Here is a 13,345-nt window from a genome sequence, read left to right as displayed (position 1 = left end):
ATCGTTTAGCTGGCCTGTTTTCGCCTGTCAAACAAAACATCCACCATTCAGGTGAAGACTTTTTCTGTGCCCTTGTTACCTGAAACGCACCGAAATCCCCTGGAGATGAGTCCACAACGGGTATTAGTCTGCGGGTATGGCTCCGAATTCCGTAAGCGGCTAGGGGTCAAGGACTAAACGCGTATAGCTGAGCGCTTGGTGGAAGGCGGGGAGGTGTTGCCAACGCGAACCATATGGAAGAATTACTATGATCTTTATCAAACAAATATGAATACATTGAGCTCCAAGACCATGTTCTTCTAGTCACGCAGAGTCCATGGCTGTTGCGCCTTTGCTCGCCTAGAAAGGCTACACTCAATCTCGTTTACAAACAAAACTTGATCGCCTAAATCATCTCGTCTTGGCAGGATGAAAATAAGCATAATTTTCCGTGTCCCAGTTTCAAACGACCTTGGCGGCTAACCGTATAAGCTGTCAGAACATGGGCATGAGACATTCCACGTCGGACCTTCGGCTCATTCCATAACCCCAGTCTAGCCTATTTCCCAGCATCACTATCAACCCCAGCTATAAGAACAATTCATCTCGTCTCTTCACTTTTTTGTTTCCCTCAAGTGCTGTTTGCTCTTTTTTCACACTTTCATTCGTTCTTTTCCAAGGTTCTAGAAACCTTTCATTCATTCGTTATCTTAGGCCGGCCTAAGTCATTCTTTTTATCTACTTCTCCACGGCTTAAACTCACATTCTTTTTTTGAACTTCTGAAAATATGCGCTTTCAAGCTTCTTTCGCGGCCCTTTTGGCTGCTGCCGCTACTGCTTCTGCTCAATCCGTCGCTGGAAAAGCGTACGGTTTCGCTGCTGGTGTCACTGGTGGCGAGGGCGAGGCTGTTACCCCTGCTACTGCTGAGGAGCTCGCTAAGCTTCTTGCTGATGATACTCCTCGTGTCATTTACATTGACAAGGAGTTTGACTTTACTGGTCAGACAAAGACTGGCCCTGGATGTGATCGCAAGAGCTGCAGCGCTTCCAACGGCGGTCAGCTTTACCTCGGTGATCTTTCTTGCGGTGGTGAAGACAACGTTGCTGTGTCCTCAATCACTTACGATGCCGCTGGCCCTGAGCCTCTTCCTGTTGGAAGCAACAAGAGTATCATCGGTAACGGCAAGGCTGTCCTGAAAGGAAAGGGTCTTTCCATTAAGAAGGGCTCCAGCAACGTCATCATCCAGGGCATTGAGATCACCCAACTCAACCCCGGTATCGTCTGGGGAGGTGATGCTCTGGAGCTCAAGGGAGAGAACGATGGTGTCTGGATCGACCACTGCAAGTTCTCCAAGGTTGGTCGCATGTTCATCGTCACCCACTACGACGGCTCCCGCCTCACCATCTCCAACTCCGAGTTCGACGGTGTCACTGACACTTCTGCTTCCTGCAACGGCAACCACTACTGGACCATGATGTTCTACGGCGAGGGCGACAAGGTCACTCTTGACCGCAACCACTTCCACGACGTTGCTGGCCGGGCCCCCAAGCTCGGTGAGCCTGGCACCAACGGTTACTTCCACGCTACCAACAACTACTTCCAGAACATGAAGGGCCATGCTTTCGACGCCTACCAGGGTGCCAACGCCATCATTGAGGGTAACGTCTTTGATGGTGTCGACCAGCCTGTTACCAAGGAGGCTGCAGGTGTCAGCACCTTGTTCATTCCTGATGAGGCCGCTGCTGCTGCTTGTCAATCTGTCCTTGGACGTGCTTGCGAGCCCAACTCTGTTACTTCCAGTGGCGACCTTCCCGTCATGAAGGGTGAGAGCGGTCTCAATGCTGTCGCCCAGAACAAGGACAACATGATCACTCCTGTTTCCGCTAGCGAGGTCGTCGCTCTTGTTTCTGGAAAGGCTGGACCCGCTGGTGTTGGTTCCGGCTCTGCTCCCACCTCAGGTTCTGGATCTGCTGAGACCTCCCCCATTGCTTCTGAGGCCATCCCCGAGTCTACTCCCGAGTCCGCCCCTAGCCAGGAGGCTGCTCCCCAAGACGACTACGAGCAGTCCGCACCTGTTGTTGCTGAGCAGGATTGTGATGACGAGGCCGTCACCCAGGCTCCTGAGCCCACTTCTGTTGCCGACTGCGACGAGGAGCCTGAGTACTCCGAGTCTGCGTCCGCGCCTGCCGTTACCGAGGCTGCTGCTGGTGAATCAGAGGCCGATTGCGATGAGGGATCTGATTATGAGTCTGCGCCTGTTCCCAAGGAACAGGAGACCTCCACCCCTGTTGCTGACTGCGATGAGGAGCCTGAGGCTGAGTCCAAGCCTGAGGCTCCCAAGCAGGAACAGACCACTGTCCCTGAGGCCGATTGTGACGAGAGCGATTACGATTCCCAGTACGAGGCTAGATCTGTCGCTCCCAGGGCCGTTGAGAACGCTCAGGCCGATTGTGATGAGGGTTCTGACTATGACACCAAGCCCGTTGCCCCCAAGGAACAGGAGTCTCCTGTTGCTCAGGCTGACTGTGACGAGGAGCCCAACTACGACTCTGAGTACTCTTCAAAGCCTGTTACCCCCAAGGAGACTGAGTCTGCGACGAAGCCCGTGGCTCAGGCTGATTGCGACGAGGAGCCTGCTACCCCTAAGGAGTCTGCTCCTGCTACTAAGCCTGTCGCTACTAAGGACACCGCCTCTGCTGACTGTGACGAAGAGTCTGACTATGACTCCAAGCCCGAGGCTCCCAAGCAAACTGAGGCTGCTACTCCCGTGGTTGATTGCGACGAAGAGGCCGAGCCCGTTGTCAAGGCTGAGCCCAAGCCTACCACCGCCCAAAAGGACTGCGACGAGGAGGACGAGACTGTCGGAGCTGCCGCCAAGGACACTCCTTCCAAGGAGTCTGCTTCCAGCGGTTCCTCTACCGTGCAGATGTACGGCCAGTGTGGTGGTGCCAACTTTTCTGGATCCACCAAGTGTGCTGCTGGAAGCTCTTGCAAGAAGGTCAACGAGTACTACTCGCAGTGTCTTAGCCACAGCCGCGTTCGTCGTCACATGCACGTTTACGTCGAGAATGAGGCTACTCAGCCTTAGATAGTTTGCAACTTTGCACTTCTAGATATTTACTTCTACTCACAGAGTATGTATACATTTTTTGGGCCTAGAGCCTCATCTTCAGTTTGTGGCTCCAGGTTGATTTTACATGGTGCTGAGTATGTAATGGTGAATAGAATTGTGATGTCTGTGACTCGTGTTATGTCGATGTTCGTAGTTGATGTCTGTAGGTGGTCGAGTCCAGAACATTGCGACGCGAAAGGGACGCCTCGCGTCTGGGTCTCAATTGACTCTGGCCATGAATGCTGTCAATCACAGGTTACCCTGCAGTACACGAAGTGCTGGAGTACTTGGCTTCAAACGGGGTAGTCTTGACTCGGCAACGTTGTACTGTCCATATTGGAGACTTTTCCATTGTTTGCCAATTAAATGTGATGGAATTCTGAGGATATCCATGCACAGATGCAGATCAATATCGGTGAACGTACAGATCTCGGTGCTTGGAGAACAATCCGCAACTCCACGACTGGAGGTGCCACAGTTAAACAGCGCAGTCTCGACACTACGAGTCCTTTCTCCGCCCGGTTTGTGAGAAAACTGGCTAAGAAAACCACTTGCATTAAGCTACTGTCGGTGTATCCATTATTGTGTTCATGGTCTATCATCAACAGCGAATTGGAACTACTGGAAGCAGATGTACGTGACGATAATCCTTGATCTGGTAGAGTGCTTGCATACTCTGCATAAGAACCTGCACAATGGTCTGTGCAACATGCATAAACGTTGGCAGCGCCTAACTATTCTGAGTTGGCAAGGTAGCAATGCATTCCTCCAGATGAAAAGTGACCAGATCAAGTTTCCACCTCGTGATCAAGTTTTGAGCTCATGATTTCTTGGTTAGTTATCTCAAGACAATTAGACCCAGCCAAGAAGTCATCGTCATTGAAAAATACCATCAGTATGAGGGATATTCCAACATGAAACAACCAACTCGCTACAACGATTTGCGTGTCGGGGCTGATCGGGACAAGATCAGGCTTGACCGTTTGTTGCCGAAGGTCCACTCTCTAGACTCAAGCGAGATCTGCTAGCCTATCGTAGATCATGATGGTGGCTTGGAAAAGGACGCTTGGCTCGACACGACTTGGCCTGATTTGACACGTACAGGTATCCGTACTTTTGCATGACCCCAAAACTTCACTAACACATGACCCCAGTGTGAGTCATGAAGACCCATCAGAGACTCCATTTGGTCGTGATATATAACCAACTGACAATCTCACGATGTTGTTGATTTCTCCTTTCCAACCTTGAAGATCAGGTCAGAAAGAGAAAGCCAAGCAAAAAAAGAGTTAAACACAGTGACCACCCCGGATTGTTATCGTTATCGTCATCATTATCTGGACTGTTAGACAGTTTAATTGCGCAATTTCCCCAGCCACACTCCTCCCTCCCTCCCTCCCACCCATTTCTTCCCTCTGTCTCCCCCGCCACAAACATACAGAGGACCTACCATCCTTTCTCTCTCTTCTCTTCCCTCATGACCAGTCCAGCCACACCCTTCTTATACCCCATGACTTGTTTACGCTCACCGCTCTTCCTGAAAGTCTATTATTTGAAGCTACCGGCAGCACTACCAAGTTGAATTGGTAAACTCAAAGAGTAACTGATCTCTGGATATCACAATTTCCTTTGGTCTCACACTCACACAGACAAAACAAAACAAAACAAGACAAGACAAGACAAAACAGACACTTAGAAACTACGGACCGGAAATCTTTCGCGTCACGCGCCGTTGGAACGCCAGGAAATTAGTGGCGAACCAATATATTTACATAGACCCTTGCAGAACAAGACGGCCCCACGTGGCTGACCAGTAATCTCCGGCTCTTCCTTGTCGTGTGTCGCGTCAGTGAGTGACCAGACCAAAACTTTCAAGCAGGCATCAAGCCCCTTGAATCTATCTTCAACTTTGCACACACTTGCAGTACATCGTCCGTCTTCTTTGGGTTGCCTAGGTAATAAAAACAATTAACCCCCACTCTAGATGCTGCCCATTCATCGTACCATTTACTAATACTTTGCTTTTCAATGGACAGCTTCGGTTCACGTTAGAGTCAGGATATGCCTCTACACAGCCGAGTCAAAGTACCAGGGGTAGCAACAACTGCCAAAGCTCCAGAGCCCGTCGTTCGTGACGTCTCCGACTGGGAAGTCTTTACTGACGAAGAGTCGGAAAGCGAGGTATCGCAAAACACTGTTGACTTCATCGCACCTCCTCCCCCTTACAAGGTCGACGACCCTAGGCCTGTCTTCACCAGGCCCACGTTGGGTAGACCGCTTACGGACAGGCCTATTGTAGAGAGGCCTGTCCCAGAAAAGCGTCAATCCTCATGGCGGTCATGGCTTAGCCGGGACAAAGGTGTTGTTGTCCCCGAGCAACCGGAGGAACCTCTACGAAGTGAGAAGAAGGTGAAGCGTCATCGATCTGACCCAGAGCCCGCTGCTGATGAGCGCGATGCTCGGAGGTCAGAACGTCGTCGGCGACACAAGGAGCATGAGGAGCGTGGTCGCGTTGAAAGGGAACGTCTGCCTCGAGAGAGTGCTCGAGAAGCTAGCCCAAGCAGGCAGAGACGATCCAGGAGACGTGAGGGGGAGGAGAAGGAAGAGCGACCTGACGACAAGGAAGCTCGTCGGCTCTCACGGAAACTTGGTGGTCGCAGCGATGATGATTATGAAAAGGCACGAGAACGACGTCGTGCTGAGAGAGATCGCCCTCCAATGGAAAAGCGACACTCAACATCTTACTCAATTCGACATCGCGAGTATGACACCGGCGAGAAGGAGAGGAGATCGTCGCGCGTCGAGAGTGAGAAGAGACACCACAAGAGCAGCCGCGAACCCTCACGAGTTTCACGACATGAGACTCCCCGAGTCGACGAAGAGATGGAGAAAGAGGCCCGACGAGCAGAGCGTCGACGACTTCACAGTGAACGCAAAACTTCTACGCCGATGAAGGGCGTGGATGTCGAACATGTGGTTAAGGAACGCTCTTACACTAGAAGCGCTGATCCCAACGAGAGACGTGAGGAGAGGCGCAAAGAGAGACGCCTCAGCCAAAGCTTCAGCCAGATGGAGAGTGAGAGTCGAAGACATCGACACCGCGAGCCCGACCCTACGCGAATTTCATCCAAGAGCAGACATTCTGACCCCGAGAAGGAGAGGTTGAGGATGGAAGAGAAAGAACGACTTAGGCAAGAAGAACGCGCCAGAGATCGAGAACGCGAAAAGGAGAATGAGCGCGAGAGACAGAGGTTAGAGGACAAGAGGAAGGCCGAGGAGAAGAAGCGAATTGAAGAGATGGAGAAAGAGCGTGAGAGGGAGAGAATGGAAGAGATCAAGAAGGCCGAAGACAGAAAACGCGCTGAAGAAAAGGCAATTGAGCGCGAGAGGAGAAAGGTCGAAGAGAAGAAGAGACTAGAAGAAAAGAAGGCTGAGGAGAAGAGACGCCTTGAAGAGAAGAAGAGGTTGATCGACGAGAAGCGACGACTCGAGGAGAAGAAGAAGCGAGCTGAGAGCAAGCGCAAGGCCGAGGAGCGTGAACGCGAAAGACTAGAGGAGGAGAAGAGACTCGAGGAAGAGCGATTAATTGAGGAAGAGAGAAAGATGGAGGAGCGAAGACGTGCTGAAGAGAAGCGCAAGGCCGATGAGAAGAAGAAGGCCGACGACATGGCCAAGGAGCGCAGAATCGCCGAGGCCAAGAAGCGTGCTGAAGAGAAGGCTCTTGAGCGAGAGAAGCGCGCTGCTGAGCGCAAGGAAAAGGAAGCTCGACGTGTCCACCGCAAGCAACAGAAGGAAGACCAGAAGCGAAAGGAGGCTCTCATTGAGGAACAAGCGTGAGTATACCCTCTCAAGTATCTACAAGACAACATCACTGACAATCCAACAGAGCCAAGCCTGCCATCCTCGGTCCCAACAAGTGGCCCGCCCCCGGAGCCCGTCTCGGTCCTGGCCTCGGACCCATGCGCTTCTCTACAGCTCCCGCGGCAGCACCAGCACCAGCACCAGCCCGCAAGCCCGCTCCTCAGGCTGCTGACTCCGACGACTACAGTGACAGTTCAGACAGCGACAGCGGCGTCGACTAAAGGAACCAGTCCAAGCATGATATATGTGGCGTTTATTTTTACGGATATTCTTTTATTTGATCATGAGAGATGGGCTTTCTTGATCTATGACAACAACAACAACAACAACAACAACAACAACAACAACAATAACAACCACTCCACTCTAACGTCGGGATGATGCCTGACGATTATTACTATTATTAACTAAACCGACTAATCGGCTCTGAGAGAGCTATGTATACCCCTGACTATCTACATGGTAGTCAACAACTCCACTCAACACTATTACTGTAACTTTAATGCTCGAATATGAGTATAATATGAATATGAATGAATCTGATCAACAATTGTATCTCTTTGCTTTGCCTGTGACTGTCTCGTGAAGTACAATTGTGTCTACTTTATCATGACCGCACCACCATCGACGGTAAGATCTTGACCACTGACAAACCCAGCGTTGACCAGGTACTCTATGGCTTGTGCGATATCCAAAGGTCTTCCAGCACGATTGCTTAGATGATCCTCAACATCTTTTTCCTCGTTCAGATGCGCCCATTCAACGCCATTCTCATCTCCCTCTTTGCATTCATGCGCAGCCTTGATCCGTCCAGGAGCTACCAAGTTCACACGGATACCGTACGGCTGTAAACTGACAGCCATGCTGTGCGTGAGACCCAACAGACCAGCTTTGGCAGACGCATAACCTTCTTGGTTTGGATCACTCTGTTTCGCACGGAATGATCCAACATTGATGATACACGGCCCAGCCGTGCTGTGACTATCATCCGTCACTGGACCTGTGTCCTTCTCGTTCGTCATAAACGGCAGACAAGCCTGCGAAACCGCAAACGGCGCAGTGAGATTTGTATCTACATACGCGCGCCACTCATTCAACGTTTCGCGATCAAGCATAGTCTTGCCATCTTTCCAATGCGGAGCTGCGATGCCGCCGTTGTTGACGAGCACATCAATCCTCCCGCCGAAAAACTCAGCTGCCTGCTGGATCTTGTCGTGAATCTCATCAGTGTTTCGGAGATCGCATAGTGCCGAGCTGACGGCTTTGGCGTCGTAGTAGGTCTTGAGATGCGTGCGTGTTGTGTAGGTAAGTTCTTCCTCGTCGATGTCGAGGATGAAGACGTGATAGTCTTTTTCGAGGAAGTATCGTGCTATGGTGCGGCCGATACCTCGGGCACCTCCGCTGACAACGATGGTTTTGGGCATTTTAGAAGGATGAAGATTGTTGTAGAAAGGAATCTACTCTTGCGTAGAATACGAGTAGATGCAGTATGACATGTGATGACAGGTACAAGGGCAACATCATGAGCACGTCACAAGCTACGTCATGAAATCCATTTTGATAAGAGATAAAAATGTACACGATAACGAGAATGCCCTATCTCGATTTTCGTCACTGCAAAGTGTCAACGCAGGTATGAGACGCATGATACTTCAGGGATAGTTTCCTCTAAACCCTCGCCCTAATGGTGCCACCCGCTCTTCCTCGTGCGCCTTCAGTAGCCGTTCAATGTCTCGAAACTCCTTTATATTTGCCCACATTAGCGCTGTCAATCCAAAACCATCTTCAACACTTGTGTCAGCCCCGAGACTTAGTAAAAGTTGGACTGTCGACAAGTGGCCTGCCTGGGCCGCATATACTAGGGCTGAGCTAGCCTTGCCATGATAATACTGTTGTTCAGTGTGATGCCTTCGACATTCTGGATCTGTACAATGATTTCGCAATGAGCACGCCCGAAAATTTCTTTTGACAGCTCTCGAATTGCAACTAGCACCACGCACAACCAACAGCCCAACAACCCAGTCTATCCCCAAAGCAGCTGCACAGACAAGCGGTGGCGCGTTCAGTATCACTTTCCCATCGCTTGGCAAAATGCCTGAGCCGATGTTCCAGTATGCTGAGGCAACGAAGGTTTCCTCGTAGAATGCGACTTTCCCACAGAGATTTACATCAGCTCCATGTTGCAACAAAGAGATCATCATGTCTTTCTGTTTTGCGGCGTGCATCCCGCGTTCTGGTTCGAAGCGTGCCCCGTCCGACACCATATAAAAGTCAAAGCCATGTTGGGGACTCGGCTTACCGTGTACAGCGTTTGGCGTGAATCCCATAATCGTACAGATCAGTGGTGTTGTGCCATTGCTGCCCTTCCGATCCACACAGGCGTGGTTCTCTAGCAGAAGATCAATCACAAATTGTGATTTCTTTCTTGCAGCTATGTAAACCAATGGCTCATCAGTTTGTGGAATCATATTGGCAATGATGTCAGCACCACATCGGAGTAACGATTTCAACGTCGATTCGTTGCATCCAATCAATGCGTGCATCAAGGCTATCATATCCGACTTGTCTTTGGTTCTGATGTCAGCCCCACGGTCAAGTAGCATCTGGACCATGTCGCTTTTCCCAAATTCTGCAGCTATCATCAAAGCATCCTTTCCCATATAATCATTTGCGTTGATGTTAGCACCACGATCCATCAGAAGCTGCACCATGGCTCTATCCCCATGCATTGCTGCCGTCATGAGGGCAGTCGTTCCGTCCTTATTTTTCGCTTCAGTGTTGGCGTTATTGTCAAGGAGAAGGCGTACTATGCTTTCACACCCGTATCTTACCGACCATATCAGGGGAGTTTCTGCAACGTATTCGTATTTCGCCTCTGTTTTGGCGCCGTCATGAAGTAAAAGTTGGACGGTAGTTAATTGGCGGCGTTCTATTGCTTTGAAAATAACTTGATGCGGAATTTTGGAGCTATGCTCTAGCAGGAACCTTATTGTTGTCTCATCGCCAGATCCGCGGATTGCATGTACTAAAGGGATAGATCCAGCTTGGCTGACGTTGACCATCCTTTTCCATCGACTTCTCAATTTCCAGCCTCGTTGTTTTGCGTCGAACTTCTTGTAAAGCACCTCAAGCCAGGGTGCGAGTCCTAAATGTGACGCGAAATGAATTGGATAGTTAGATAAGCATGCTTCATATATGTCGCCAGAGTAAGTGTTTCGCATAGCGAGATTCCGAAGGAACGGCCGTTTTAGATCAGACAGCCATTGTGTCTGTGTAGCGGACAAGCGAGCGTGGATTGACCAATACTCAATGGCATAGCGCAGGAAGCCATCCAAGGTCGACTGTAAGACCTCACGACAAATCGCAACTTTGTCTGCGATGGTTCTTCCATCGGCCTCACCCTGGCCGTCCACAGTTGCAACTGCTAGATCGTTCAACGTAAGGGGTCTCTCGGCAAAGGCCACCCATTTGAATTTATCCCCGCTACTTTCTTGGTATTTATAGTCGATCGCGTGAAGCATCCTGGTGAAGATTGGGTATAAGCCCTTAGGTAGATGCTTCATTGCATCTTGTATTTGGAGGCATGTCTTCTTCTTTGTAAGCTCTTGGATTACAAAACTGACCCAGAGAAAGGTCCCTTCGGCCCTTGTCGACAAAGTTTTCGTTATTTCAGGTCGGATTTCCGCGAATCCTGGAATTACCATAAGCGGTTCTAAGCTATACTCAATGAATGTTGTAATGTCAACGCGGACACTTTGATCATTGTCGGGGTCGAGCTTAATGACGTGTGGTGTTTCCGGCCCATCAATGTCTCGGCCTAGCATGACCAGCTGAAATTTGGATTCGGCACTGCGTTGCCCGACCGAGGCGCAGTAACCATGGAATTTGGATGTTAGATACTCTGACGAATCGCACTCGTCGATCCCATCAATGATACAAAATATTGAAGGCAGACTGGGCTGAGACAATAAGCTCACCAGTATCTTCCACAAGCAGTCGAGGCTTCCAAGGGCACTCTGTTTCTTCTCTGGCGTTTCGAAGTATTTCAAGATCTCATCAACCTGGGGTTCGTCCTGGCTGAATTTAAGAAGTTGATAGATCAGATTTCGTAGTACGTTATGAGGATCGTTGTACCTCTTGTCTTGGAATTGGCAGAAGTAGGATAGCAGATGGTCCCCCTTCTGTTGGCAAAGCGTTTCTACTTCCTCAGCAAGAAATAGTGACATGATTGTTTTTCCTTTGCCAGGACCTCCTGATATGCGCAGGACCGGGAACGCTCCAGTAAGCCAAGACTGATACTGAGGGTCATCCAATATCCATTGGCAGGTGCCCGGAGCTCGTTGACCCTTGGCACTGGCAAGGCTTTCCCTATCAATGTCTGGATGACTAACGAACACATGATTGCTGCAGTTCTTGATCTTGTCTTTAAAATTCACTTGATGATATGTCAATGACAGAGTGCCTGGTGCTTGTGTGTGACTATTACCCTGCTGCTTGTTCGCAATGGTGAGATTCTGAAAGTTACCAGCAAAAGACATTCCTCCATTTGTTACCGAAATGTGTCGAATGTCTTGTCGGCTCGTCGGCATGGCATCCTCGGCCGACTCTGAAAATTGTACTGGCATGATGGACACAATTATGCAAATGTATAGTCAGTTCTTCCCGATGAAAGGTTGGACAAAAGATCAGATAGGCTGATGTCTGGGGAACCGGCCTCTTTGTTATTAGGATGTGCAAGGTCGGTTAGACTACCTGTTTTTTCAGCGTGACTTATGCGTGTAAGATTGTGCAACCAATAAGTACGACACAAACATCGATCATGATTCTTGCTTTCGCAGCCTGCTTTTCAGCGCTTGAAGGAGCCAATACTGTAAGAAGGCCAAGACCATCTAAGATTAGTAGTTCTAATAATACAACACTGTAGCCTGGTCTGCGTGTCAGATAAGCCCCCTCAACTTAAGTCATGTATTTCCCAGAATGAAAGCTATTGTAGGTAGTTTGTGCCTTTCCCAACCCTCTCCTCCTTCATCATGGCGGACCCCCTCAGCATTGCCGCCTCTATTGTTGGCATCATCGCAGCAACATTCGAGGGAATCGGGCTCTTGTCAAACGCCATTAACAATATCCGACACGCCCCCGAGTCTTTGAGGAGCATACAAAGTGAACTTGCTCAACTAAAACCACTGCTGGCAAGACTAGATTTTGCCATAAGTGAAACTCCAGCCAAACTAGTGCTCAGTCCCGAGATCAAACTTGCCTTGGAAAACTGCAACCGGGCGTGTACAGATTTCAGTGTTTCCCTCACTCACTGGACGCGGCACTCTAATGGCGATAAGAGTTCTTTTTTTGATAACGCCAAGATTGGGGTCTTGCGCCAGAGAAGAATTCGTCTCCTCAACGACCAACTGAGCCAAAGCATCAAGATTTTGAGTGTGACTCTGGATACCGCAACCTAGTACGCTTGTTCAATGTCTGATATCCACAAGTCTCGACGAAGCTTGCTGATATATCACTAGTCTGAAAATGTCTCGACAAGAAGGGATAGAAAAAGAGTTAGGTGATAAAATGCTCTTGAATCTGGAGAGTCGCATTACGAAAGGAGTCAACGAGGCTCGCGATGATCTAAAGGCAGCTATCAAGTATGAAAGGGGAGTATTGGAGCTTCATGAGAACGAAGACGGAGACAAAAGAGCTCTACTCAATGAGATAATCCGGCAGAAAGGCATGATTGAGGCGTTTCAACGAACTTCAGAAGAAGCACTCAAAGCGACTGTGTCTGAACGTACCAAGCAGAATATCCGTGACGTCAAAACTACAGGCAACAGCATTGCTTTGGCGGGGCTTATCAACACAGACAGGGAAGAGACCAATATCGAACAGAATATTTCGCAGATACACACGGATGGGCACAGTATCTCTGTAGCCGGAGTGGCAAAAAACCTTGATATCAATTCCATGTTCTCCCAGATGAGATCGCTGGAGTAGTAGTGAGCAAGGGGATAAAGATCTATAGGTAGCAGCAGATACAGAATAGGTAGTCACTTCAGACATTCTTATTATACATGGGTTTTTCTTTTAACAACAAACAAAAGATAAAAAGAAACAAAAGAATCCAAGTCCCACGTTGTCGTGCTGGCTACTCTTTGAACGAATTCATAGGAAGGTGGAATACTTCATATACCAAAATAACAGACCAGCTTCCAACAACCCCCCAGCTACAGCAGTCTTCAGATTGTTCATCTTCCGTAGTATAGTGGTCAGTATGCAAGCTTGTCACGCTTGAGACCCGGGTTCAATTCCCGGCGGGAGAGATCCAGCCACCTGTTAAACAGGTTTCTTTTTTTCTATTTTTACTTATAAAATAGAAATCAATTAATTATCTGGGGTGTAAG

General features: G+C 49.4%; 5 protein-coding genes and 1 non-coding gene across 6 annotated transcripts; 5 read left to right on the top strand and 1 right to left on the bottom strand.

Moving 5' to 3' along the window:
- Positions 1–767: 767 nt before the first annotated feature.
- Positions 768–3,068, top strand: FGSG_13834 (uncharacterized protein; the record flags this gene model as incomplete). The annotated part of the gene is made up of 1 exon (XM_011326829.1): positions 768–3,068. The coding sequence occupies one exon, from the start codon at positions 768–770 to the stop codon at positions 3,066–3,068; it is 2,301 nt and encodes a 766-aa protein (XP_011325131.1).
- A 423-nt stretch (positions 3,069–3,491) lies between these two features.
- On the top strand, positions 3,492–4,120 carry FGSG_13833 (uncharacterized protein; the record flags this gene model as incomplete). Its single annotated transcript, XM_011326828.1, has 2 exons — positions 3,492–3,725; positions 3,941–4,120. The coding sequence occupies 2 exons, from the start codon at positions 3,492–3,494 to the stop codon at positions 4,118–4,120; spliced, it is 414 nt and encodes a 137-aa protein (XP_011325130.1).
- A 1,033-nt stretch (positions 4,121–5,153) lies between these two features.
- Positions 5,154–7,174, top strand: FGSG_11210 (uncharacterized protein; the record flags this gene model as incomplete). Its single annotated transcript, XM_011326827.1, has 2 exons — positions 5,154–6,925; positions 6,979–7,174. The coding sequence occupies 2 exons, from the start codon at positions 5,154–5,156 to the stop codon at positions 7,172–7,174; spliced, it is 1,968 nt and encodes a 655-aa protein (XP_011325129.1).
- Positions 7,175–7,552: 378 nt separating this feature from the next.
- On the bottom strand, positions 7,553–8,377 carry FGSG_11211 (uncharacterized protein; the record flags this gene model as incomplete). Its single annotated transcript, XM_011326826.1, has 1 exon — positions 7,553–8,377. The coding sequence occupies one exon, from the start codon at positions 8,375–8,377 to the stop codon at positions 7,553–7,555; it is 825 nt and encodes a 274-aa protein (XP_011325128.1).
- A 3,606-nt stretch (positions 8,378–11,983) lies between these two features.
- FGSG_11212 (uncharacterized protein) lies at positions 11,984–12,938 on the top strand (the record flags this gene model as incomplete). Its single annotated transcript, XM_011326825.1, has 2 exons — positions 11,984–12,408; positions 12,470–12,938. 2 exons carry the CDS (start codon positions 11,984–11,986, stop codon positions 12,936–12,938), a joined length of 894 nt encoding a protein of 297 aa, XP_011325127.1.
- A 254-nt stretch (positions 12,939–13,192) lies between these two features.
- On the top strand, positions 13,193–13,264 carry FGSG_20760. The gene has a single exon. It is a non-coding gene; the product is annotated as a tRNA-Asp (tRNA).
- Positions 13,265–13,345: the final 81 nt, after the last annotated feature.

The sequence above is a fragment of the Fusarium graminearum genome, chromosome 3 (assembly GCF_000240135.3).
Source record: "Fusarium graminearum PH-1 chromosome 3, whole genome shotgun sequence".
In the NCBI taxonomy this organism is placed as follows: domain Eukaryota; kingdom Fungi; phylum Ascomycota; class Sordariomycetes; order Hypocreales; family Nectriaceae; genus Fusarium; species Fusarium graminearum.
Note: the sequence above shows the minus strand (reverse complement) of the source record. Positions and strands in the feature narration are given on the sequence as shown.